This window comes from Rhinolophus sinicus, linkage group LG07, assembly GCF_036562045.2.
Source record: "Rhinolophus sinicus isolate RSC01 linkage group LG07, ASM3656204v1, whole genome shotgun sequence".
Lineage (NCBI taxonomy): Eukaryota > Metazoa > Chordata > Mammalia > Chiroptera > Rhinolophidae > Rhinolophus > Rhinolophus sinicus.
The window spans coordinates 49,762,000-49,789,084 of NC_133757.1; the positions used below are offsets into that span (position 1 = coordinate 49,762,000).

The 27,085-nt window shown below is 36.5% G+C and overlaps 1 protein-coding gene across 2 annotated transcripts in view; it reads right to left on the reverse strand.

Moving 5' to 3' along the window:
• The window catches only part of MICU1 (mitochondrial calcium uptake 1), a 180,341-nt gene that overhangs the window by 128,697 nt on the left and 24,559 nt on the right, over positions 1 to 27,085 (reverse strand). For both annotated transcript variants that reach the window (XM_019745859.2, XM_074339573.1), the window contains exon 2: positions 16,256 to 16,417. In XM_019745859.2, the coding sequence (XP_019601418.1) occupies positions 16,256 to 16,416 (161 nt within the window). In that variant the 5' untranslated portion in view covers position 16,417. The remainder of the gene's footprint in view (positions 1 to 16,255; positions 16,418 to 27,085) is intronic.

The following is a 27,085-nucleotide window of genomic DNA, read 5'->3' on the forward strand; positions in this document are numbered from 1 at the left end:
CAGCAAAGGAAACAATCAACAAAATGAAAAGGGAGTGTATGTAATGGGAGAAAATATTTGCAAACCATGTATTTAATATAGGGTTAATATTCAAAAAAACATAAGGAACTTTTACAACACGATAGCCAAAAACCCCCCAAAATAGGCAAAGGAAATAAATATACATTTCTCCAAAGAAGATACACAAATGGCATATATCCGTGTGTGTGTGTGTGTGTGTGTGTGTGTGTGTGTGTGTGTGTAAAGAGGTGCTCAACCTCAGTAATCATCAAGGAAATACAAATCAAAGCTGTAACAAGGTATTACCTCACACCAGGTAGGATAGCTTTCATAAAACAACAACAAAAACAGATAGCAAGTATAGGTGAAAACGTGGAGAAAAGGTTTCCTGGTACACTGTAGGTGGGAATGTAAATTAATAAACGGAAACAGTATAGAGGATCCTCAAAAAACTAACAATGGAACTGCCATCTGATTTGGCAATCTCTCCTCTGGGTATTTACCCAAAGGAATTGAAATCAGGATCTCAAAGAGATATCTACATTCCCATGTTCACTGCAGCATTATTCACAGTAGCCAAGACATGGCTATCAGTTGGCAAATAGACAAAGAAAATGTGGTAATGTGGTATGTATATACAATGGAGTATTATTCAGCATAAGGAAATCCTGCCATGTGCTAAAACATAGATGAACCTAGTGGACATTATGCTAAGAGAAATAAGCCAGACAGAGAAGGACAAATACTACATTATACCACTCATATGATGAATATAAAACAGTCACACTCATAGAGATAGGGAATGGAATGGTGGTTGTAGTCCAAGGGGTGGAGGAGGGAGAAAGGGGAGATATTAGTCAGAGTACAAAATTTCAGTTATACAAAATAAATAAGTTCTAGAGACCTACTGTACAGCATACAGCCTATAGTTAACAATACTGCACTGTATACTTAAATATTAGCTAAGAGGGTAGATCTTATGTTAAATGTTTCATCACAGAAAAAAAACCCCTGTAATAATAATAATAATAAATAAGATGGTGGGAGGAAACTTTTGGAAGTGATAGGAGAGGTTTATAGCATAGATTGTGGTGATGTTTTCAGGTATATACTCACCTCCAACTCATCAAGTTGTATGCATTAATTATGTACAATTTTTTTTAATGTCAAAAACATTTTTTAAGGAAACCCAAAAAATACAAAAAAGGAAAGGAAATCCTGTCACATGCTATAACATGGATAAACCTTGAGGACATTATGCTAAGTGAAATGAACTAGTCAGAAAAAGACAAATACTGTAAGATTCCATTTATATGAGATCTCTAACAGTCTATTTCATAGAGACGGAAAGTAGAAGGGTGGTAGCCAGGGGCTGCAGGGAAGGGGAATAGAGGAATTGTTGCGTAATGGGTATAGAGCTTGTTTTGCAAGATGAAAAAGTTCTGAAGATTTGTTTGACTACAATGTGAATCTACTATAAACACTACTGAATTGTACACTTAAAAATGGTTATGATGGTAAATTTTATACATATATTTTTATCATAATAAAAAATGCATTGAAAGAAGAAATGTGGGACCAAAAGAATAAAAAATAAGTATACAAATAAAAATCTGTACATGAAAAAAATATTCTACATGAAGACAACTGATAAGATGGGCTTTCCTGTTTTTTTCTATTATCAAAAGCAATAAAAAACGAAATGTTCCGTAGAAACCTCTCTGGCTGATTAGAGATCGAAACTGACAATCTATTCTGTGAAGATTTTCCCAACTTCCTCATCCAACATAATGACTCTATTTCTTCAAATTTCTACACCATTTATTGACTGAATCATAACATGTAATTTAGTGCTCTGTATGGTCATTTATGTTTTCCCAGAATCCATCTTGCTCTTTAACTATTGGGAGGACTCAAATGACATCACTGTTTCAACAAATCACAGCTGTCAAATATCAGCAATGTCATATGGTTCAACCTAAAGATAAGGTCATTAAGAAGAGAATGGACACTGTATTCTTTTCCTTTAAGTATCCAGAGTTCCCAACCCAGTGCGGTGCACAGAGAAAACATGCAATGTGTCTGTTGCTGATTAAGGAAAACAAATGGAAATCCTCATCTATGTTAACCAGAAAAGGGGTTGGGAAAAAATACACTGGGATTAAGGAATTGCAATATGACAAAATTCTTAATGTATTCCTTTCATGTGACTATTCAGGGAAGATTTAAATCAATAGTTTTTATTTTATTTACTTGCAAATAATATTTTCTAAATACTAACAGAGCAAAGAATTATTTAAAATTTTAAGTAAGAAGAATAATTGATTTTTTAAAGGCCAAAAATAAATTTTATTTAAAGACCTAAAAATACTGACTTACACTTTTCTCCAGCCTGGTGCAAAAACGATCTTTTGACCTTAGCTCAAATTTCCTTTCAACTTTGACCAAGTGATATACTGGATCATTTTACTGCTTTACTTCCCTTTCAAGAATCTTGTGTAGCTAAACGATGGTGGGCTGGTAAAGTGGCGACCCAAGCTATTTATGCATGAAGAGACAGCATTCATTCATCATTCCCGCAAAGGCTACACTATTTGCTAAGATGGATAAGACTGCCTCTGTCCTCAAGAAGTACAAGTCAATAGGGAAGACAAACTAATTGCTAAAGGAACATGTAAGGACAGAGAAAGGGTCAGGAAAAGCCTCCTGGAAAGGGTAATTTATGAGCTGGCTTCTCAAAAACCTAAAGTTTTAAAAAAGAAAATCTATAGACATTCAGTGTCATCTGGTATAACAGAAACTCTCCTAACCACATTGTATTAGCAGTTCAATCAATTAAGGAGCATTATAATTACTTCTGAAAAACTTATGGCTGCTATCCATAATATTCTGAATGACGCTCATGCATAGTTGATGGGTTATACGCTATCACATCCATGCAACTTTTACCACCTTCGGGCTTGCATGCTTACAAGAGTCACTTTGTTTTTTCCTATTTTATTCCTGATAGTTGAAGCCATTGCAATAATGATATAACAATGATTAAACATTACAGAACTGATGAAATACAATGATGTATGGAAAAAGGACTTCTGTTTCCAACCACAATGGCATAACTACACGAGACTTGCCTTTCCACAGAGGGAAAAAATACAGGAAATTGGACAAAATATTTGGAACAAATGCTTTTAAATACTGAACAACAGATAGCAACTCTGAGAAAAGTGAGGCACGTAATTGACATGAAGGTCTGTTTGGAGACATTTTCCAGATCATGAGCAGGAGGATCCCAAGCAAAATACAGTAATTGTGCTAAACTGAGAAGACAGATCAAAGTTTGGAGAAACTGAGGTGACTGGAATTGGTGGGGAAGAGGACCAGAGAGAAAGAAGTTAACAAAGAAAAAATTCTTCGAATCTACATGGGATCTCTTCATAAGTTAACAATAAGCAGTGCATTCTTAAGATTAAACTATTCAAAACACGGCAAAGAACAATTACCAAGGAGTTGTAGGGCAAATAATTTCTAGAATTCACGAGCCGAAAATATTCAAGTTTTGATAGATTGTAGAATACTGTCTGAGGGTCATGTTTTAGTAGGGCTAAATTAATCCTAGAACAAAAGATACTCTAAACCATGCTTTAAAACCAACCAATAAACCTTTGGAAGATCAAGCAGGTTCTTCAATAAATTTAGTGCCTGACAATAGGATAATCAATACTTTTAAAGAAAAACAACAAAAACCAGACATTCAACAATGTAACAGTCACAATGTAAAACATCCAATGCCATCATTATTAGACAGATGTTAGTAATATGGTGGAATAGGAAGTCGCAGGCTTTGCACCCACAGAAACACTGATTTAACAAAGACTTACAGATCAAAATAACTTTATGAAATTTCCCAAATCCAGTTAAGAAGTTGCAGTACACCAGGCAAGCACAATGAAAGGAACAGAAACACTGAAATGAGTAAGAGGAGCAATTTCACTTGATTTATGTCAGCCCATCCCACAAGCAGGCACAGCTCAGCACAGGGAGAGAACGCCCCAGCTAGCAACTTCTCCCAAGGGAGGAAAAGAGAAGAGTGGAATGGATGTCCAACGTTCTGTCTATTCAGAGGCTGCCCAAGGGACTGGTTTCTGTTTAACTCGCCTGGAGCACTGATAGAAATGGCACAGTTTGCATGCCTGGGGGGCACTGAGAACAAAGTAGAACAGGAGGTGGCTTGCTGCAGCTGACACGGCTTGGAGTAATTGGGAAAAGGCACACAACTTGAGCCTTCTCCTTCAGATGGGAGGGAAAAAGGTGGAATGTGTGTCTAGCATTCTAGCTCTTCAGAGGGCTGCCTGAAGGATTGGTGTCTGTCTCACTTGACTTTGGGTGCTGATGGGAAGCTGGCATACAGCAACAAGCCACCCTACTCTTGGTATTATCAGACCAGAGAACTTGCAGTGCCGCAGATAAACACCAGGGAGAGCAAGAGATTACAAACTCCTGAAAAAGGAACTGGCTAGTCTCTCTAATTGAGAAACGGCCCACACAGGCCCAGAGAAGTTGTACCCTCCCCAAAAAAGTTTCAGAGGCACTCAGAATCTATAGTTGGGCTGATTGCGGAGGGTGTTCCCCTGTATGATGGCAGTCTGTAAAGACTGGGGCATGTGGCTGATTCTTTGAAAACACGGATCTCAACATAAAGTTATAAAACACATGAAGAAACAAAGAAATGTAGCCCAAAGGAACAAAATAAATCTTCAGAAATGGTCCTAAAGAAACAGGCATATTAATTACCTGGAAAATAAATCAAAATACCGATCATAAAGGAGCTCTGCAAGCTCAAGAAAATGATACATTAAAAAAACAAGTATTAAGATAGAAAAAATATAAAAAAGAAATATATGGAAATTCTAGTGCTGAAGAATACAATTACTGACCTGAAGAATTAACTACGGAGGTTTCAACAGCAGACTTGATCAAGTAGAAGAAAGAATTGACGAACTCAAAAATACAAGGTCAGACAATTAAGTTCGCAAACTCATCCTAGAATAAGTGCTACATACCTAATTGCTGAATATCACTAAGGTCACCTTCAAAGTACTCCCCTTGGGATGCTATGCACCAACGCCAACACCTAGTCCACCCTGCAAAGCAATTTTGGAACTCTTTTTCTGGAATGGCCATCAGAGCTGTCATTGTATTACCCTTGATGTCCTGACTGTCATCAAAATGTCTTCAATATTTTTTCCTTTATCTTGGGGTAAAGAAAGAATTCACTGGGGGCCTGATCAGGTGAGTAGGGAAGGTGTTCCAATACAGTTATTTGTTTACTGGCTAAAAACTCCCTCACAGACAACGCCGTGTGAGCTGGTACATTGTTGTGATGCAAAAGCCATGAATTGTTGGCAAACAGTTCAGGTCATTTTCATCTAACTTTTCCATGCAGCCTTTTCAGCACTTACAAATAGTAAACTTGGTTAACTGTTTGTCCAGTTGGTATAAATTCATAATGAATAATTCCTCTGATATAAAAAAAAGGTTAGCAACATCGTTGCAACAAGTTTGCAAACTTGTCACATCTCATAGATATACAGTCAAAGGAACAAACACAAAAGAAAGTGAAGAAATCTTGCCCAAGGGATTTATGGAACAAAATCAAGAAGACCAATACAAACATTGTGGAAATTCCCCCCCCCAAAAAAAAAGAAAAAAAAGAAAGCAGAGAGTGAAAGGGGTAGAACATTTATTTAGAGAAACTGCGACCCCAAACTTCCTGAATCTGGGGAAGTTAATGGACATCCAGACTGAAGAAGCCCAAAAGACTCCCAATAGGAGAAACCCAAAGAAATCCACATGGAGACAATTATAATGAAATGTCAAGTCAAAGACAAAGGGAGAATTTTAAAAGCAGGGGGAGAAAAGCAATTCATCATGTACAAGCGAGCCCCATAAGACTACGAGATTTCTCAGCAGAAATCTTGCAGGCCATAAAGGAACAAGAAAATACATAGAAAGTGCTCAGTAAAAACTATCCTTTAAAAATCAAGGAGAAATAAAGACATTCCCAGATAAACAAATGCTAAGGGAGTTCATCACCACTAAACCTGCATTAGAAAAAATGCTAAACAAACAGAAAAAAACTACACTACAACATGAAAACATATGAAGGTTTATAAAGCTCACAGGTGAAGGTAAATACACAGACAAATACAGAATACTGTTATACTATAACGATGATGTGTAAATCACTTTAAATTCTGTAACACACATTAAAAGACCAAGGATAAAAAGAACTTTACAGGGGTGACCGGTTAGCTCAGATGGTTAGAGTGTGGTGTGGTAACACGAAGGTTGCCAGTTCGATCCCCACATGGGCCGCTGCAAACTGCACCCTCCTTAAAAAACACAAAAACAAAACCAAAAACCAAAAAAAAACCGCAGACCTTTACAAAAATAAGTCACTGGGTACACAATATAAAAAAAATTTCTGACATATGCTACAATAAGGATGAACCTTGAAGATATATATTTTCCTAAGTGAAATAAGCAAAACATAAAAAGTCAAATGTATGGATCCACTTATATGAGGTGCACAGAGTAGTCAAATTCATAGAGAAACACAATAGAATGGTGGTTACCAGAGGCCAGGGGGAGGGAGGAATGAAGAGTTACTGTTTAATGGGTACAGAATTTAAATTTGGAAAGATGAAAAAGTTCTGGAGATAGAGAGTGGTAATGGCTGTGCAATGTGAATGTACGTAAAATCACTGAAGTATATATACTTAAAATGGTAAATATTGATTTTTAGTAAAGATAGCAGAGTAGGTAAATGCTGTGCTTGCTTTCTATCATGACCACATCAAAATTACAACGAAACTACAAAACAACCATCACTGAGAGTCACCTAAAGTCTAGCTGAACTGAAGTCCTACAACTAAGGACACAGAGAAGAACCCACATTGAGACTGCTGGGAGGGGCACAGACACAGATTGGGCTGCTCCTGCACCCGCGTGTGACTGTTAAAAATCGGGAGGGATATCTCTGCTGCAGAGGTCCCCCTGAAGGAGCAAGGGGTCCCAGCCCCACACCAGGTTCCCCATCCCAGGGTTCCAGTGCCAGGGACAGAAGACCCCACAACTTCTGTCTGTGAAAACCAGCAGAGATTATGGCTGAATGAGATGGAGGGCAGCTAGAGTCCTAGGGGTTCTTGCTAAAGGGCCCACACATGGACTTACTCGCCAACACACTCACTAGCTCTGAGCTCCAGCACTGGAGCAGCAGCTTGAAAGGCGCCAGGGACACATGGGGAGGAAATGAGTTTTCTGGCGTCAGGGCAAGGGCCGGAGGGTCAGCTTTCTCCCAGACAGAAGTACTGGAAGAATTGCTAGAACTCATTGTTTTTTTGTTGAGCTCTTCCCCCTCTCACCGTGTAGAAACAGGTGGCTGCCATATCTAAGTCTCCATCAACCTAGCTAACACTGCCCCACCCAACTTTCAGGCACACCCAAACCACTTTCAGTGGCTTTTCCATACAAATGGTCTGTCCTGGCTCATGCTGCAGACTTTCATAAAATCTCTCAAAGGTTCACAAAATCCAAACAAGCAGTATCTGGCTTTGGTGTGTCGCATACCTCTTGCTGAGGAGCCCCAAGCACTGCACTAGTGGTAGCAGGCCTCGGTTCACGGCTTGGCCTCAAGACACCTCCAAGCCCAGCAGTGGGTTGTGGCCATCTGAGGATTGTTTTGTGGCTTATGCCAGGTGGCCACCAGGCAGGACATTGGCTACAGCTGAACTTGGCCTGTGGCAGGGCCCCTTGCCGGCATGCCTGGTGGCCACCTTTGGATTGAGTTAGAGTACTACCCAGCCACCTCCAAGAATGATACACCCAAAGGGCAGACTGGATAGGTACCGGAGCCCTGCTAAAGTAAATCCTGCTCCATAAGGTAGATCCTGCACAACAGCTCCTCCACTGTAGTCACAGACAGTCCTCACAACCAATCAGCCTGAGGGTCAATCCCTCCCATTGATGTGCAAAACACTGATTATAGGATGCTCCATGATCTCAGGAAGAACTTTAACAAAGAGATAGAAACATAAAAATGAAGATAAGAAACACAAAAAATAACCAGTCAGAAATGAAAAATAGAATAACTGAAATGAAGACTACACTAGATGGAATCAACAGCAGACAAGATAAAGCAGAGGACTGTATCAGTGATTTGAAATACAGTGGTACCTTGGTTTTCTCACGTAATCTGTTCTGGAAGACCATTCGAGTTCTGAAACATTCGAAAACCGAGGTACGGATTCCCCACAGACAGTAATGCAAAATGGATTAATTCATTCCAGACCTTTAAAATCAACCCCTAAAACAGAAATTTAGCATGAATTTTACTATCTAATGATACCATAGATCCATAAAATTTCCAGTGTTTGTAAACCAAAATGTTCGTCAACAGTGACATTCGAAAAATGAGGTACTACTGTATAAGATAGTAGAAAATACTCAATGCAAAAAGAAAAAAAAAAATCCAAAATAATGAGGAGAGTTTAAGTGCCTTCTGGGACAACATCAAGCATAACATTTGCATCAATAGAAGTATCACAAGGAGAAGAGAGAGAACAAGGAATTGAAAACCTATTTGAAGGAATAATGACGGAAAACTTTCCTAACCTGGTGAAGAAAATAGACATACAAGGCAAGGAGGTGCAGACAGCCCCAAAAAAGATGAACCCAAACAGGCCCACACCAACACATAATTAAAATGCCGAAGGTTAAAGACAAAGAAAGAATCTTAAAAGCATCAAGAGAAAAGCAGTTAGTTACCTACAAGGGAGCTCCCATAAGATTGACAGCTGATTTCTCAACAGAAACTTTGCAGGCCAGAGGGATTGGCAAGAAATATTGAAAGTGATGAAAATAAAGGACCTACAACCAAGATTACTCTACCTAGCAAAGCTATCATTTAGAATTGAAGGACAGATAAAGAGCTTCCCAGACAAGAAAAAAACTAAAAGAGTTCATCATCACAAAACCAGTATTACAAGGAACGTTAAATAGACTTCTTGAAGACCAAAAAAAAAAAAGATAAAAATTATGAATAATAAAATGGCAATAACTATATTATATATCTATCAACAATTACTTTAAATGTAAATGGCATAAATGCTCCAATCAAACACAGGGTGACAAAATGGGTAGGAAAAAGAAGCCCCTTACATATGCTGTCTACAAGAGATTGACAACAGATGAAAAGACACAGAGACTGGGATTAAAGGTTATGATAAAAAGATATTTCATGAAAATGAAAAAAAAAAGCTGTATTAGTAATACTTATTCCAGACAAAATAGACTTTAAAAGAAAGGCTATAACAAGAGACAAAGAAAGACTCAATAATCCCATTTCTAGGTTTTTATCTGAAGAAACCCAAAATGCTACTAGGTTGGTACAAAAGCAGTTATGGTTTAAAAGGTTAAAAACAATTGCAAAAACTGCAATTACTTTTGTACCAACCTAATACTTTGAGGGGACATGTACATTCAGATGTTCACTGCAGCACTGTTTACAATGGCCACAATGTAGAAGCAACCTGGATGTCTGTTGATGGATCAATGATAAAGAGGAGGTGGTACATATATACAATGGAATATTGCTCAGTCATGTAACGGAATGGGTTCTTGCCATCTGTGGTGGTATGGTATTGTGCTAAGTAGAGTATGTCGAACAGCGAAAGACAGATGCAGTGTGATTTCACTTATATGTGAAATCTAAAGAACAAAGCAAACAAACAAAACAGATATAAACTCATAAATACATAGAACATTTTGATGGTTGCCAGATGGGGTTGGTTAGGGGGTAGATGAAAAAGGGGAAGGGATTAAGAAGTGCAAATTGGTTGTTACAAAGTAGTCATGGGGATGTAAAGCAAAGCATAAAGAATATAGTCAATAATATTTTAATAACTATGTATGATGTCAGATGGGTACTAGATTTATTGGGGTGTTAGGTACAAGGAGGGTTGGGTGAAAAGTGTAAAGAGAATAAGAAGTACAAATTGGTAGTTACAAAATAATCATGGGATGCAAGTAAAGCATAGGGAATATAGTCAATAAGATGATAATAACAATGTCTAATGCCAGGTGAGTACTAGTCAGGGGATCACTTCTTAAACTATATAAATCTCTTACCACTATGCTCTACCCCTGAAATTCATATAAAAAAATTGAATGTCCAATATAATTGGAAAATTAAAAAAGGGGCGGGGGGAAGGTGAAGGGAATAAGAGATTCAAATTTCCAGGTATAAAACAAAGAAGTCATGGGATGTAATGCACAACATAGGGAATATAGTCAATAATATTGTGATAGCATGGTATGGTATCAGATGGTTCCTGGACTTATCATGGTGAACACTTCTTTAGTATATAAATATCGAGTAACTATGGTGTACAACTGAAACTAAGATAATATTGTATGTTAGCTATATTTTAAAAATCTAAAAAAATGGAAAATTTCATGTTACATATATTTTACCACAATAAAAAAGCAGTAGCCTCTTTAAAAATTATTGGACAAAACACACACACACACAAACACACACACACACACACACACACAAAACCAACAAAGAGGCATAGACTCAAAGAGATATTTGTGCATAAATGTTTATAGAAGCATTATTCACAAAAGTCAAAAGGTGGAAACAACCCAAGTATTCATTGGCAGATGAATGCATAAACAAAATGGTATATATACAACAGAAAGCTATTCAGCTTTTAAAAGGAAGGAAATTATGACACATGCTACAACATTGATGAACCTTGAAATTATGCTAAGTGAAATAAGCCAGAAACAAAAGGACAAATATTGCATTATTCTACTTATACAGGTACTAGAATAGTCAAATTCATAGACTAGAATCCCAAGGAATGGAGGGGAGTAGAATACCAGGGGATAGGAGGAGAGGGGATTGGAAAATTATTGTTTAATGGGAACTGAGTTTCAGTTTGGGATGATGAAAAAAGTTCTGGAGATGGATGGTGGTAATGGTGGCACAATAATGTAAATGTTCTTAATGTCACAGAACTTAAAAATAGTTAAGATGGTAAATTTTATGCTATGTATATGTTACCAAAATAAAAAAGGACATTTGGATATAATGAGGATACTAAGTTGAAAAAAGTAAAACCCAAACAAAGCTAAAGACAATTCAATGACACCCTTAAAGTGCTACAAAGAAAATAGTCAATCTAGAATTCTATATCCAGTGAAAATATCCTTCAAAAGTGAAGGCAAAATGAAAATGTTTTCAGACAGGATCCATTCCCAGTAGCCGTGACAATGTGCCTTCCTAACAGTATTCTACTATAGTTCCTGAGGATTATATTTAAGTCAATTTATGTTAGTGAATTTAGGTAGTATACCTGGTCTTTACATATATACAGTATAACCCAAAACATATTCATTTTTGTTTGCCAACAAACATTACAAATTATATACATTCTTGTTCACCTACATATCTCAAAACTATCTGTAACAACACACATTAAATATACAGTATTTATTTTTTGTAAAGGAAAAGGGATTGGGACAGAAAAGGGATTTTTACTCTTTATTTCTGTATTAGACTTTTTTTAGATCACATATTGCTTTTTTATAATTTAAATTTATGAATTTAAAGTTTTAAATTAAAAATATATTAAAAATTATACAGTGCCCTCTTTTTAAAAGAACATTAAGTCTCACTTCTTAGGAAAAAATTTATTTCTGCTCATTTAGCAATTCAAAAAAAGAGGATGGAAAAAATTTCAAAATTAAATGGCAAACCCTATGTCTATATCCACTGACAAGATAACTTTTAATTACTTTAGAGTTCCTTTGCTATTAATTTTGACCTCAGCAGAAACATGAAAATTTCACCAAGTTTTACTTTTTGTTCAAAACTTGAGAATAATTATAGTTCATCCATTATAACTTCTTATATGACACAGCAAAGGCATAAGACGAACAGTCTTAGAGCACCAAAACCCTGGTGCTTACTCTATTTACAACTTTGAAACAGTCATGAAATTAGAATCTTTGACAAAAGCGTATGCATTAGAAAAATCCTATATAAGGGATATGGTGTCAACATGTGAATTTTCTGTTTTGGATGTTTTGGGGCTAAAAATTTACAAATGCTGTACCAACAAAAATGTGAATGTTTCTTTTACATAACACTTCAAACAATCTTATTTTTCTTTTTCTGGGAATAATACTACAAAAAGCAGTAAAACACAAATTAAAAAAGATAAAATAATCCAACTTGTTCATCAGCATTTAACAAAAACAGTAGAAGCAAACTGACTGGGGAAGAAAGGAAATAATTTTTTAAAAAAAATTAAATCATTCATTCATTCATTTTCAATTACAGTTGACATTCAATATTATATTAGTTACAGGTGTACAGCATAGTGGTTAGACATTTATGTAATTTACAACGTGACTCCCCCAATAAATCTAGTACCTACTTGGCACTATACAGTTATAATATCATTGAATATACTATACTGTACATCCCCATGATTATTTTGTAACTACCAATTTGTACTTCTTAATTCCTTCAACTTTTTCACCCAACCCCTCTCCCATCTGGCAACCATCAGTTTGATAAGTTTGAAATATGTGAAATTGTCACCAAAATCAAGAAAATGAACATATCCATATGGCCCTTCTCATCCCCAGGCAGCCATTGATCTGCTTTCAGTCACTGTAGATTAGTTTGCATTTTCTAGAATTTGACAGAAATAGAATCACACAGTATGTACTCTTTTTTAATGGATTATTTTACTCAGCATAATTATTTTGAGATTCATCCATGTTGTAGCACATATGAATAGTTCATTTCTTTTATTGATTAGTAGTATTCCACTGTATGGGTATATCACAGTTTACCTACTCAACTGTTGTTATGAAATGTACATTTAACTGTCAAATGGTTTTCCAAAGGGCTTAAACTTTTTCACATTGCCACTATCAGTGTATAAACATTTCCTCTACATTCTTGCAAACACTTGGTATAGTCATCTTTCTGATTTTAGCCATTACAGTAGGTCTTGGTATCTTGCAGGGTTTTTTATTTTTTTCAATTACAGTTGACATACAATATTATATTAATTTCAGGTGTATAACATAGTACTTATTTATGTACTTCATGAAGTGATCACCCCAATAAGTCTAATATTCATCTGACACCATACATAATTATTACAATATTATTGACTATATTCCCTAAACCATAGTTTACATCCCCATGATTATTTTTATAACTGGCAATTTGTACTTCTTAATCCTTTCACCTTTTTAACTCATTTCCCCAACCCTATTCCCATCTGGCAACCATCAGTTTGTTCTCTGTACCTATGAGTTTTTTTCTATTTTGTTCGTTCGTTTATTTTGTGTTTTAGATTCCACATGTAAGCAAAATCATTTGATACTTGCACTTCTGTCTGAGTTATTTCACTTAGCGTAATACCCTCTAAGTTCATCCATTGCTGTAGCAAATGGTAAGATTTCATTCTTTCTTTATGGTCGAGTAACAGTCTACTATATGTATGTACCACATCTTTATCCATTTGTCTACCCATGGGCACTTAGGTTGCTTCTATGTCTTGGCTATTGGCAATAATGCTGCAGTGAACACAGGGGTTTACTTTTCCAATTTGTTTTAGATTTCTTTGGATAAATATCCAGAAGTAGGGTTGCTGGGTGATACGGTAGTTCTATTTTTAATTTTTTGAGGAACCTCTATACTGTTTTCCATAGTGGCTGCACCAATTTGCAATTCCACCAATAGTACATGAGGGTTCCCTTTTCTCCAAGTCCTTACCAACACTTATTTGTTGATTTATTGATGATAGCCATTCTGACAGGTATGAGGTGCTATCTTACTGTGGTATTAATTTTCATTTCTCTCATGATTAGTGATGTTGAGCATCTTTTCACATCTAAAAACTCCCTCACAGCTGTCTGCATTGTCATGATGCAAGAGCCATGAATTGTTGGTGAAAAGTTCAGGTCGTCTAACTTTTTCATGCAGCTTTTCAGCACTTCCAAACAGTAAACTTGGTTAACTGCTTGTCCAGTTGGTACAAATTCGTAATGAATAATCCCTCTGGTATCAAAAAAAGTTAGCAACATTGTTGCAACAAGTTTACAAACTTAATTGTCCAACCTCGTATAGCATCATGTCATCGGCAAATAAAGACAATTTTACTTCTTCTTTTCCAATTTGGATGCATTTTGTTTCTTTTTCTTGTCTGATTGCTGTAGCTAGGACTTCCAATACTATGTTGAATAAAAGCGGTAAGGGTGGCATCCGTGTCTTTTTCCTGAGCTTAAGGGAAACACTTAGCTTTTCCCCACTGAGTATGATACTAATTGTCAGTTTGTCATATATGGCCTTTATTATGTTGAGGTATGTTCCTTCTATTCCCACTTTGCTCAGGTTTTTTTTTTAATCATAAATGGTTGCTGGATTTTGTCAAATGAAGAATAATAACTTCTTAAACATTCAAACCATGAAACAACTTCTCATTTCTTCAAGTACAATCTGTTATCTTCTTTGATGTGAGACTAGGCCAAAAGGCAATTTGAAATGCACCTGCATGGGGCCCTGCACTTCCACTGTAGGGAAGCATTCCTGAAGAAACTGCTGAGCATTTACTATTACATTAAAGGACAAAAAATGCATTTCCTACTCTTCCTTTCCTTCTTTCTTACCTCCCTCTCTTCCTCTCCTTTGTCCCTCAGTCTAGAGCTCTTTATATCTCTGTCTCTGTCTCTCTACCTGTTCATTTTCCCTGGAAATTTTTCCAAGCCCAGTCACTCCTTTCTAAGGGTCCTATATACCCTCATTATCATCTCAAACCAGTATTAGTGTCTTGTCAGTAGCTTCTCCCCACTCCAGTTTATCCCATTGTTATAAAACGTGTCTATTATCAATCTCTTGCTTCAAAACTTCTTAGATCACCATTCAAACTTCAACTCCTTAGTACAATATGTAAGATCTTTTATATCATGACCTCAACTTTTTTTGAAAAGTCAGTCTTTTCTGCTAATATTCTTTCTTCTGCTTTCTGCACCATTGCTCACCCTCATATTATACACAATAATAATAGGTAACATTTATTGATAGCTTACTATGTGCCAAGTACTTTCTACACAAAACATTTATTTTACAAAGTTATGTACCAGGTACTGTTCTAAGCACTTAACAAATAAGAATTCATTTAATCTTCATAAGAACCTTATTAGGTGCTATCATTGTTCCCATTTTACAGATGAGGAAACCTAAGCACGTGTGCACACACGCACACACTCACAAGCACACACACTCATATACTACTGGTGGGAGTAGAGAACAGCTCAGCAGTTCCTCAAGTAGTTAAACAGTTACCATATGATCCAGAAATTTCATGCCTAGATATATATCCCTCAGAAATGAAAACACACTCCACCCAAAAACTTGTACATAAATATTCATAGCAACAATACTCATAACAGCCAAAAATTAGAGGTAACCTAAATAGTCATCACCAGATACATCAATAAGCAAAATGTGATATACACTCCACACAACAGAAGATAATCTGGCCAGAAAAAGAAATGAAGTAGTGATTCATGATACAACATAGAATAATCATGAAACATTATGCTGAGTGAATAAAGCCAGACACAAAAGACCACATATTATAAGATTCCATTTATATGAAGTGTTCAGAATAGGCAAATCTACGGACAGAAAGATTAGTGGTTGCCTAGGGCTGGGTGTTATGGAGAAAGTGGGAGGTGACTTCTACATGGCATGGAGTTTCTTATGAAATCATGAAAATTTTCAGGAATTAGAGAGTGGTGATGATTGCACAACTTTGGGAATATACTTAAAACCACTGAATTTTACTTGCTAAAATTTAAATTATTAAACACATTTATTATATTATTTATGATAAATTTATTAAAATTCTTACATTGGTTAAAATGTTCAGCAAAGGAAAGAGGCAGACCCTGAAGCAGAATACCTCCTATTTGTTGCTTTGACATGATAGCTGAATTCTTTGAAACATCTTATTTCATAGACAAATATTATCAATGCCAAAGGATCTTGACAAGAAATTCTGATACAAAAGTTAAGTCAGAAGTCAATTCCTTTTCGATAACAGAAACAACTGGAAGAATAAAAGTATATGCAGGAACAGGATGCTCCGCTAACACTCACCTCTTCCACAAAAGACCGGTACTTGCGGTTACTGCAGACGCTCCCAGGAAAGCCGCCATCATTAGTCGTCGCCTGATCTGGGTGGGCTGTGACCCTCCATGGCTCCATCGAGAGCCCAGAGCCAGTTTTGCCAATGCAGAAAATGAGTTAAGACGAAACATCCTATGGGAAAAAAGTAGAAATGTTACTCCTAACTACTGGTCGCGACAGTGATGATGATGATGGTGATGATAGTATCATCTTCACCAACAAATACAAATGGCAGACACTGTGCTAAACACTTTGCAATACCATGTATTATTCCATTTACTCCTCAGAACACTCGTATGAGAAGAGCACTACTCATATACCTGGTACGTCAGTCAAGGCATAATTGGAAGACCAGAAACCACATTTGAACAAGGAAAATTTAATCTATAGTATAATTAATTACAACAGGGGTCTGAGTGCTAAGGGGTAAACAGACAGCAGATATTGGGAGCAGCCACTACTTTGAGGGCTGACGCAGAGCAACGAGAAAGTAAATCTACTAAGCGGCCTCTCGAGCAAAGCGGAGATTCAGGCCTTGTGGTGAGGCCACAGCCATGGTTATCCGAGGAATTTACTAAAGTGCCACACCAACAGAATTCACAGTAAAGCCATCTACTAGGAGAACTCATTTCAGCAGAACTCGGGAAGGGGCCCATGCGAAAGGATGCCCAGTATGGAGCTCATTGGGGAAGTGCATGTGGAGTGTTGCCACTAAAACTCCCCAGGAGCTGAGAGCCCCTGAGTCCCACATGCCATGGCCACTGCCTGCTACAACAGCAGCAGCAAAGAGCACACTAGAATCAGGAAGAAAACCCCTTCCCTCACCAGTCCCTCTACTGACAAAGCTTAACAATAGCTGGCAGGAGAGACATTTCCAGTATCCCAAACAGGACAAAGAAAAATGGATTTAGAGCCGAAAAGCAACAGTTTGATAAGTGGCACATCCATTGTACAGCTGTGGACACGGAAATACAGATATTTGCTCAAGGCTATGCAGCTAGGAAGTGCTGGGTCCAGAATCTGAACCAAGAGCGGACTGACTCTAGAGCCCACGTTTTTTTAACTAGGACACTTGGCTACCCCCTACCCTGTAATGCTGATACTGCTTTTGTTAAAGTAATTTAGATTTTAATTAAATCCCTTTCACTCCTAGACCACAAAAGCCCTCCTCCCCACCAGATTCTTTTGTTTTGTACTTATAACCAGCTGAGCCAGCAGAGCACAACCAACCTACCCAATGCCGGTGAGGAATAGATGTTTGTTATTGTAAGCCCCTGAAGTGTGGGGGTTGTTTGCGGGCCGTAGCAAAAGCTAATTCAACACCTAAGAGAATTACTGGGGAGCTCTCATTCAACAAAAATTAATTAAGTTCACCTACTCAGCCCTATGTGAGACTTAAAAGGCCAAGACTTAGTTTTACATTCTAATTGGGAAAAATACATATGAAACATTTTTGAAGTGATACATTTCCATCCTGAATAAGTATAAAAATATTAGAGTATGGATGTTAGAGAATTAAAAATACAAGAAAGACCAGGGCAAGACTGGGTCAGTCAGCTAAGGCTTTTGTTTAGTCTTGTGCCTCGGAATGGTGCATAATTTTGATTAAGAGAGAGAAATGCCAGGGGCACCCCAAAAGATTTGGGATCCTCTCTGGCACCTCTGTCCAGAGAATCAATAGAAGATGACACTTTCCTTCTAGACAACGATCTTCAGGCCAGAGTATGGTCCCGCAGATCCATTCCACCAGGCAGACGGAATGAAGGAGAAAGGGGCATTTGTTCCTGGTTACATGGCTTTCAAATCAAAATATCCATGTTCCTTCCCTTTGATTTTCTCAAAGCATAGTTCACTGCTGCCTAATTTAAATGATCTTGCACTTTGTACAGATCTTCCTACGGCAATTAACATATTTGTTCATATATAAGTTTGCCTCCCCACTTGGCTCTGAGCTTCTTTTAAAGCCCAAATTATTTTTTTCCCCTCTTTGTAAACACATAGTCCAGTACAGGGCCTGTTACCTTAGAGATGCTTAAAATATTTAACTATTTTATTACTTTTACATGAAAAACATCAAAGTACAAATTATACAGGTACTGGCTCCTAACATTAAATATACTTCCCAGCTCCAGTGTATTAAGGAAACTGTCTTTTATTGTTTGGGTTCAAGTCAAGTTGGCTACTTAGTGGTCTCTTAACATCACTAAGCCAGTTACTGACTCTTCTCCGGGACCTATACCTATAATCCCTTAAGTAAACCTTTCTCTTAATCTCCTTCATTCAACCCACGTCCAATTTCAAAGTTGAAGCTAAATCCTGCGGTTGTAGACAAAGTGGAAAAGAATTATTTTTTTCTTCTCCTGTTTCCAATCACCTAAGCTTCAGAAAAACAATTCTTACATCCCTCCCCAATCCCAGAAATCACCTTATTTTACTGCATATAGTCTAGTAAAATCCAGGACCAAGAAGGCTATCCACTGTATTTTCTTCCTGTCAGTTTCTAATTCATTTTTAAATTAACATTTTCCAAACCCACAAGTGCATTCACATACATAGCACGCTTTTGTCTATAACAAAAATGACTACAACTGAAACATACACATCTGGGGAAAACATTATTCATTACTGACAACAGAAAGAAAACGGCACTTGAAAATTTTGTATGTGAAAGACAAATAAGCAATTCACATGCTGGAACAGGCAAGGGGTATGTAAGGATGGAAGATCAGATATGGAGAATAAACAGACATGTGATCAAACAGGTAAGCCGTGATCACTTGAAAAGATCCTTTGAATGCTGGGCTGAGAATTTTGATCACATATACAACAGGAAGCCACCAAAGTCCTTAAGTAGAAAAAGAACATTATGAAAACATTTTTAAAAGAATATCAATCTATCTACCAGCAATGAATGGAATAAACTGAAAAGAAGCAAAGGCAGAAAGAGCTAAGAGGGCAGTAGTGAGTACAGCCAGAAGGTAACTAAGTATTGGGTGCTGAGTGCCCAGATGAGGATGATAAGTATAGAAACCAAAAATAAAATAAGATAAAATTTCCAAAGAGGAACAACACCACAGATATCGATGTTCAACTATCACTATCTAATTTCATAGGAGATGTGGGATGTGGAAGATAAACAGAAGAAAGAGATTAAAACATTAACATTAAATATGATGGTAGAAAGTGAAATGGACTAGGAATCCAGTGACCCAACATTTAGTCTCAACTCCACTACTGAACAGCTGTGCACAAAGGAAGCTCATCTCCCCTCCTTAGGGAAGACTTTACTCTCAATAAAAAGAGAGAATTGTCCGGATGTGTTCTAGGGTTTCTTTATTTCTTTAGTGCTCTCATATCTCTGGTGAAAACTGTATGGAAAATTTTAATCTAGTTTGCTTGGGGGGAGGGACTAAGAACATATATATTCAAGATTTATTAGTTTTGAGAATCTATGTCTGTGTGCTATGGCTCTAGAGGACGTTAAACTTTGGAAGGCCACAGTTTTACTAACATTCCACCTACATTTCAATATTGTAATTTAATTGTTACTGTCTACATCTCATTTCACCACTGATTCTAATTTCATTCCTGATAGTACATATCAAAAGATATATCTGTTCATCTTTTCTAGAGCCATTTTTACAGATGCCAAGTAAACAGAGAAAAACAACCGGACTGAGAACAGGTTCTATTATAATTTAATCCCTAGCTCTGCAGTGAAGAAATAGTGTAACTAGCTGAGTGTGTTAATTTTTGAAGAGAGACAATTTAAACAGATTTTAGATTGGCTTTCCAACTGAATCTAGAAAATTGGGTGAACTGGCAGGAGTTATGCAGTCATGAAGATTAACATGCACATTTATGACTTGGATTAAATTAAATCAAAAGCAGAGCATTTTTCTTTCCTAACAGCCTCCAACCACACATATACAAAGGCATGCCTCTAAAAAATAGCTTTAATGTGAATTGAAACAAGATGAAGAGGTATTTCTAACCAAGAAATGTCAAGGGAGGCAAGTGAAAGATAATTTTGTTACCAAAGAAAAGCATTATCTATCCAAAAAAGAAACAGAATAGGTTTTTTTGTTTGTTTTAAAAAACCTGTAACAGTATATCATTGCTGTGCTTCTGTAGCTATTATTTTAGGACTATTAAACAATGTATTGCTTTTGATAAATTTCAAACGGTCACAGAACTAGGATATCATTTAATTCAATATCCTTATTTTACAGATGAAGGAACTGAGATCCAGATAACTTATGTGGTTTACTCATAGCTAATTAGTACAAAAACCTACAATAGATCCTAGAATTCTTGATGCCCAAATAAATAACCTAAAGGAGAAAAAAACTTTTTATAACCGTTCTCAGCAAAATAAATATAATAGACATGTGCCAAAAGGACATCCAATGCCCAACTATAGAAAGATAAACAATGATATGATAACATAATACAATGTAATACAAATATTAAAAATGATAATCATAAAATATTATTAGGTTGGTGCAAAAGTAATTGCGGTTTTTGCAATTATTTTTAATCTTTTAAACCGCAATTACTTTTGCAACAACCTAATATTTCACAAACCAACAGAAAGTCGGGCTAAAGATATAAAAAGAAAGTTGTAAAAAGGAGTAAGAATGGCTTTGAAAAGATACTTATTCTCACTCATAATGAGAATACAAATTAAAACTATACTGAGATACAGCTTTTCATTATCAAGCTGGCAAAAATCCCAAAGTTTGAAAATGTACTTGTTGGCAATGCTGTAGAAATAGCACTGCTGAGGAGGTATAGATTGGTACAACCTATGGAGGGCAAGATGGACCAACATCCACCCAAATGACCCATATAAAGTGCATACATTGACCCAGCAATTCCACTTCTGACAAAATAACCTACCGATATTTTGTACACCTGTTAAATTATACACCCACAGTTATTTATTTCACCATGCTTTGTAACAGAAAAAAAACTAAAACCCACCCCACCACCCTAGTGTTCACCAAGAAAGGACTGGTCAAATTATGATAAATCCCGGGTGTGCCAAAAAAATGTATACAAGTGGATGCTTTGGTCAACGTTGCTTAAGCAGTAGTTCGCCGTAATCAAAAGTGTCTGGATGCTTATGGTAACCACTTTGAGCACCTCTTGTGATTGCAGAAGTCAAACATGACTTGTATTCATCTTTTGTTATTGGTACATATTGAGTATTACAATTTTAATACAGTTTTCCTTTTTTAAAATGTGTATACATTTTTTAGCACCTTCTGTATATGTAAGGCAATAGCATGTAGCAATAAAAAAGGAGTGAAAAAACTATGTATAGATTTCAAAAGAGTTTCAAGAAATACTGTTATCTAAAAATAGCAAGGTATTGAAATGCTACCATTTGTGACAACATAGATGGAACCAGAGGGTATTACACTAAGTGAAATGTCAGACTGAGAAAGACAAATACCGTATGATCTCACTTACATGTGGAATCTAAAGAACAAAATACATGAACAAACAAAACAAATACAGACTCAGATACACAGAACAAACTGATGGTTGCCAAACTGGAGACGGATTGTGGAGTTAGGTGAAAAAGGTGAAAGGATTAAGAAATATAAATTGGTAGTTACAAAATAGTTATGGGGTGTAAAGTACACCATAGAGAATATAGTCAATAATGTTGCAACAGCTATGTATAGTGCCAGGTGGGTACTAATCAGGGGGATCACTGCACAAAGTATATAAATGCCTAACCATTACGCTGTACACCTGTAACTAATATAAAATTATATTGAATGTCAACTGTAAAAAAAATATTAACGAAGACATTTGATAGAGGCAAGATGAGATAATGTCCTTTCAGAAATATCAATAGTTGTAAAATCTCTAACCTATAACTGATTAAAACAAGGCCAGGAATTAAAAATATATGTTATATATGTAAATATATATGCTAACTGTGAGGCACTGTATCTGCTGTTCTGATTTGATGCAGAAGAGGACAGCAGATATTTCCTCCCTCTACCTATGTTTCAGAATTTATTTGTTAAATATAATATGATTGGGCTGGCCCAGTGGCTCAGGTGGTTGGAGTGCTATGCTCCTAACGCCGAGGTCGCTGGTTTGATTCCCACATGGGCCAATGAGCTGCGCCCTCTATGGCTAAGATTGTGAACAACGGCTCTCCCTGGAGCTGGGCTGCTGTGAGCAGCCGGAGGTTTGCATGGTCTGCTTTGCGCTGCCTGCGGCTGCCCAGGAGTGGCCGGCGCGGCCGGCAGGCAGCCAGCATGAGTGGCCGGCAGCCGGCGAGAGCTGCTGTGAGCTGCTGTGTGAGAGGCTGACCAAAAACCGGTGACCGACTGCCTCAGCTGGGGGGAGCGCAAAGTTCGTAATACCAGCATGGGCCAGGGAGCTGTGTCTTATACAACTAGACTGAGAAACAACGGCTGGAACTGGAGTGTGTGTGTGGGGAAGGCGGAAGGGGAGACCAAAAAAAAAAAGTGTATATATATATATGTATGTGTATATATATATATATATATATATATATATATATATATATACACACATACATACATATATATACATATATATAAATAAAATATGATTATAACACTCTCTAGTCAGAAGAGCTGACTCAATAATTGATCTAACCTGGATGAATCATTAATCCCTTGAAAATAAAGTTCACATTGGTGAATTACACTGATCCCTGAATTAAGTTTACTTCTGTTGAATTTAGTTACCTGTGCTTTCTAGTTTTTGTAAAGGCATGTCATTAAATAATAATGCCAAAGGAATTACCAGATTTATAATATAATGTAATATAGTTGCACTGTGTACTTTGAAAAAAATTAAAAAATAGCAAGGTGTGGACTATCATATATAGCATGCTACCTTTTATGTGAAAAAAGGAAACAGGCATGCATTAAGTGTAGGACACACACAAAAAGTAATAGCAGTGGTGCTGGTTGGGATTGGAGATGGGTAAGATAAAAGGAGATTTTTACAATATACCATTTCATATTTAAAACTATGCTTAGGTATTTATCCATGCAAACAAATATACAGTATTTCATGAGAATTTTCATTGAATTTTAAAGGCAAAATATAAGGCAATATGTGCATGCCAATAACATTGAGATGATGCAAATAAAATTTAGTGATGCTCTGGGAAGATTTCATTTAATTATTTTTCATTTAAAGAAAAATAAAGGCAGGCCCAGAGGTTGATGCTTCATTTTCCTTAGTCAGGAACTGTCATTTACCAGCCCTACTAGTAGGTTCAGGCACAACATTTCAGCAACCAACCCATATCATGACAAGGTTCCCTCCAAAGATAAGCCTTATTTAAGTCAAATTCATATCCCAAAACTTTTATTATTAGCACATTCTTATTCAACTTACCAAACTATTAGAATTCCAGGCCTTATCCTGATCCTGACTTAAAATTACCTGCTTGCAATTTTCTATGAGCTTTATCCCTTCGTATTTTTGACCTCTGACAATTGCACATTTAAAAAAAGGACTGCTTGGGTCTTCCAATCCTGACACGTCTAATAAATCTCTGTTGTACTATTACCATCTATTACCCAGCACTATTGTTTAAAGCAGTATCTACTAATTCTGAGGCCAAGGTATATTTCTGAGATCTACCCAAATTTGGCCACCAACAAAACTTAGACCTCAGTTAAACAGAACTGACATAGGAGCTGAAGCAAGTTATCCAGAAGATCTAGCTAAGATAATTAATGAAGGTTGCCACACTAAACAACAGACTTGCAATGTAGATGAAACAGTCTTCTATTGGAAGAAGTGCCATCTAGGACTTCCACAGAGAGAAGTCAATGCCTGGCTTCAAAGCTTCAAAGGACAGGCTGACTCTCTTGTTAGGGGCTAATGCACCTGGTGACTTTAAGTTGAAGCTAACTTTTTTTTCATTCTGAAAATGATATCATTCTGAAAAATCCTAGGACCCTTTAGAATTATGCTAAATCTGCTCTGCTTGTGCTCTGTAAATGGAACAACAGCAGCACATCTGTTTACACATGGTTTACTGAATATGATAAGCCCACTGTTGAATTTACTGCTCAAAAAAGAAAGATTCCTTCCAAAATATTACTTCTCATTAACAATACCTGGTCACCCAAGAGCTCTGATGGAGATGTGCATCGAGATTAATGTTATTTTCATTCCTGCTAACACAGTCCATGGATCAAGGAGTTATTTCGACGTTCAAGTCTTTCTATTTAAGAAATACATTTCATAAGGCTATAGATGCCATATATAATGATTCCAGCGATGGATCTGGGCAAAGTAAAGTGAAAATCTTCTGGAAAAGATTCACTATTCTGGATGCCATTAAGAATATTTGTGATTCATGGGAAGAGGTCAAAAAAGTAACATTATAGCAGTTTGGAAGAAGCTGATTCCAACCCTCATAGATGATTCTAAAAGGTTCAAGACTTCAGTGGAGCTTGAAATAACTGCAGATGTGGTGGAAATAGCAAGAGAACTAGAATTAGCAGTGGAGCCTGAAGATGTGATTGAATTGCCACAATCTCATGATAAAACTTTTAACCTGAGGAGTTGCTTCTTATGGATGGCAAAAAAAGTGGTTTTTTGAGATGAAATCTACTTCTGGTATGTTGTGAAGAATGTCGAAATAACAACAAATGACTTAGAATATTATATAAATTTAGTTGATAAAGCAGTGGCAGGGTCTGAGAGGACTAATTCCATTTTCCAAGAAGCTCTACTGTGGATCAATGCTATCAAACAGCATCGCATGCTACAGAGAAACCACTCATGAAAGGAAGAGTCGATTGATGCAGCAAACTTCATTCTGTCTTAGTTTAAGAAATTGCCATCCCAACCTTCAGCAACCGTCACCATGGTCAGTGATTACTGAGGCAAAAACCCTCCACCAGGAAAAAGATTACAACTCACTGAAAGAGCTCAGATGGTGGTTAGCATTTTTTTTTTTTTGGCAATAAAGTATTTTTTATTCAAGGTATGTACACTGTTTTTTAATCATAATGCTATTGCACACTTACTAGACTACAGTATCGTGTAAACATAACTTTCATATGCACTGGGGAAAAAACACACGTGTGTGACTCACTTTATTGTGACGTTCGCTTTATTGCAGTGGTGTGGAACCAAACCTGCAATATCTCCAAGGTATGCCTATATTCTAGAATAACTCTCCTTTAGTCTATTTCCATGCTCACTAACTAATTTTATAATTTATAATTCAGCTTCCTATGTAGATTGTCTTCAAAGAGAAAACATGCTGATAAGAAGACAGGAGTATCTTATGCTAGCTATATTTCTCATGGTAAATTAATAAATTGTCAATCTGGTTTGTAATTTCAATCTCCCTATCAGTCAGCCTAAAGAAGCTTCTCTGCATCCTATCAATTCCAAGGCACTGATCAGATCCATTTGGGGACTTCCAAGGCTCAAGGGTCAGACTTTGGACCATGTTGACATCTTGTCCCTCTGCTTTGCCATTTCATTCAAACTCCACTCCTGGAGCAGATGCCAGTGAGAATTTCCCAAAAGTTTTAAATACTCAGGGTCATTGAACCTAGGGAACCACACTCACTTTCCTTCTGTCCTGGTATAATCGAGTTAGGGGAAGGCAATAAATGAAGAATCTAGAGAAGGGAAAATGATGGGAATATTGATTTGCTGGGCTTTATACAGATTTCAGTGTGGAACAAGCAAGACTGCTTGCATTTTTGTTATACATAATAGAGGAATACATTTTTATAGTTGAAAATGTTATTGTACAGAAACTGTCTTCATTTTCATACATCTGAAATCCCACCACTTTCCCTAGAAGTAACCGCAGAAAGATGTCTGTATGTATCTGTCTTGATATCGTTCTATTCATTTACATACAAATAATATTACATATACACATGTATATTCACATATTCATCATTTGGGGTGCTTTACATTACCCCTTATTTTATATCATGGAATCATACTACATACTACATTTGCAATTTTATTAAACTTAATACAACTTAAAATCATTCCATCAAGGGATAGATATACAGATCTACCTCTTTCTTTTTAACTACTATAGAGTATTTCATTCTATGACTGTTGACAATTTAACTATTTGGCAATACCATACAACTGTTTCCATACTGTGCCATTACAAATACAGCTGCAGAGTTTTTTTCCCTGTGCATTTATTTTAACTCATTTTTATTCAAGTGTACCTGTGGGACAGATATCTAGAAATTAAACTGCTGGGTTAAAAGTAGTGTGATCATTTTAATTTTGATAGATAATGCCAAATTAACCTTCAATATTGACATTCCAATTTACACACCCACCAGCAGTATATAAGGGAACGCCTTTCTGATCCCCTATAGTAAATGAGTTGGATAATCTTTATTTTTTTAAGAGTTCATCGCTGTTGTTCTGAGGGCTTCTAACATATTGAGCTGTATTTGTTTTCATTTTTTCCAGTCATATTCCCAGCCCTGAGGTTTCACTTTTCTTTCCTTGTAATAAAAAAGGGCATTCTTTTCATCTAGATTTGTTTTAGATAAAACATGTTCTGGCCAGATGTAATATTAACACTTTCATACAATGCTATTTTTGAGTTGAATGTTTTTTATTAAACAACCAAAAAGTCTAAAACTTTCAGTCTGAACCGTTTCAATACTTTTCCAATTCTATTTGACTGAGCTCCACCAGAGCTGACTGGGAAGATTTTTTTTCATCCACTGTTTTTCGTTCTAATGACTGGTTATACTTTCAAAATACTTGAGTTGATTA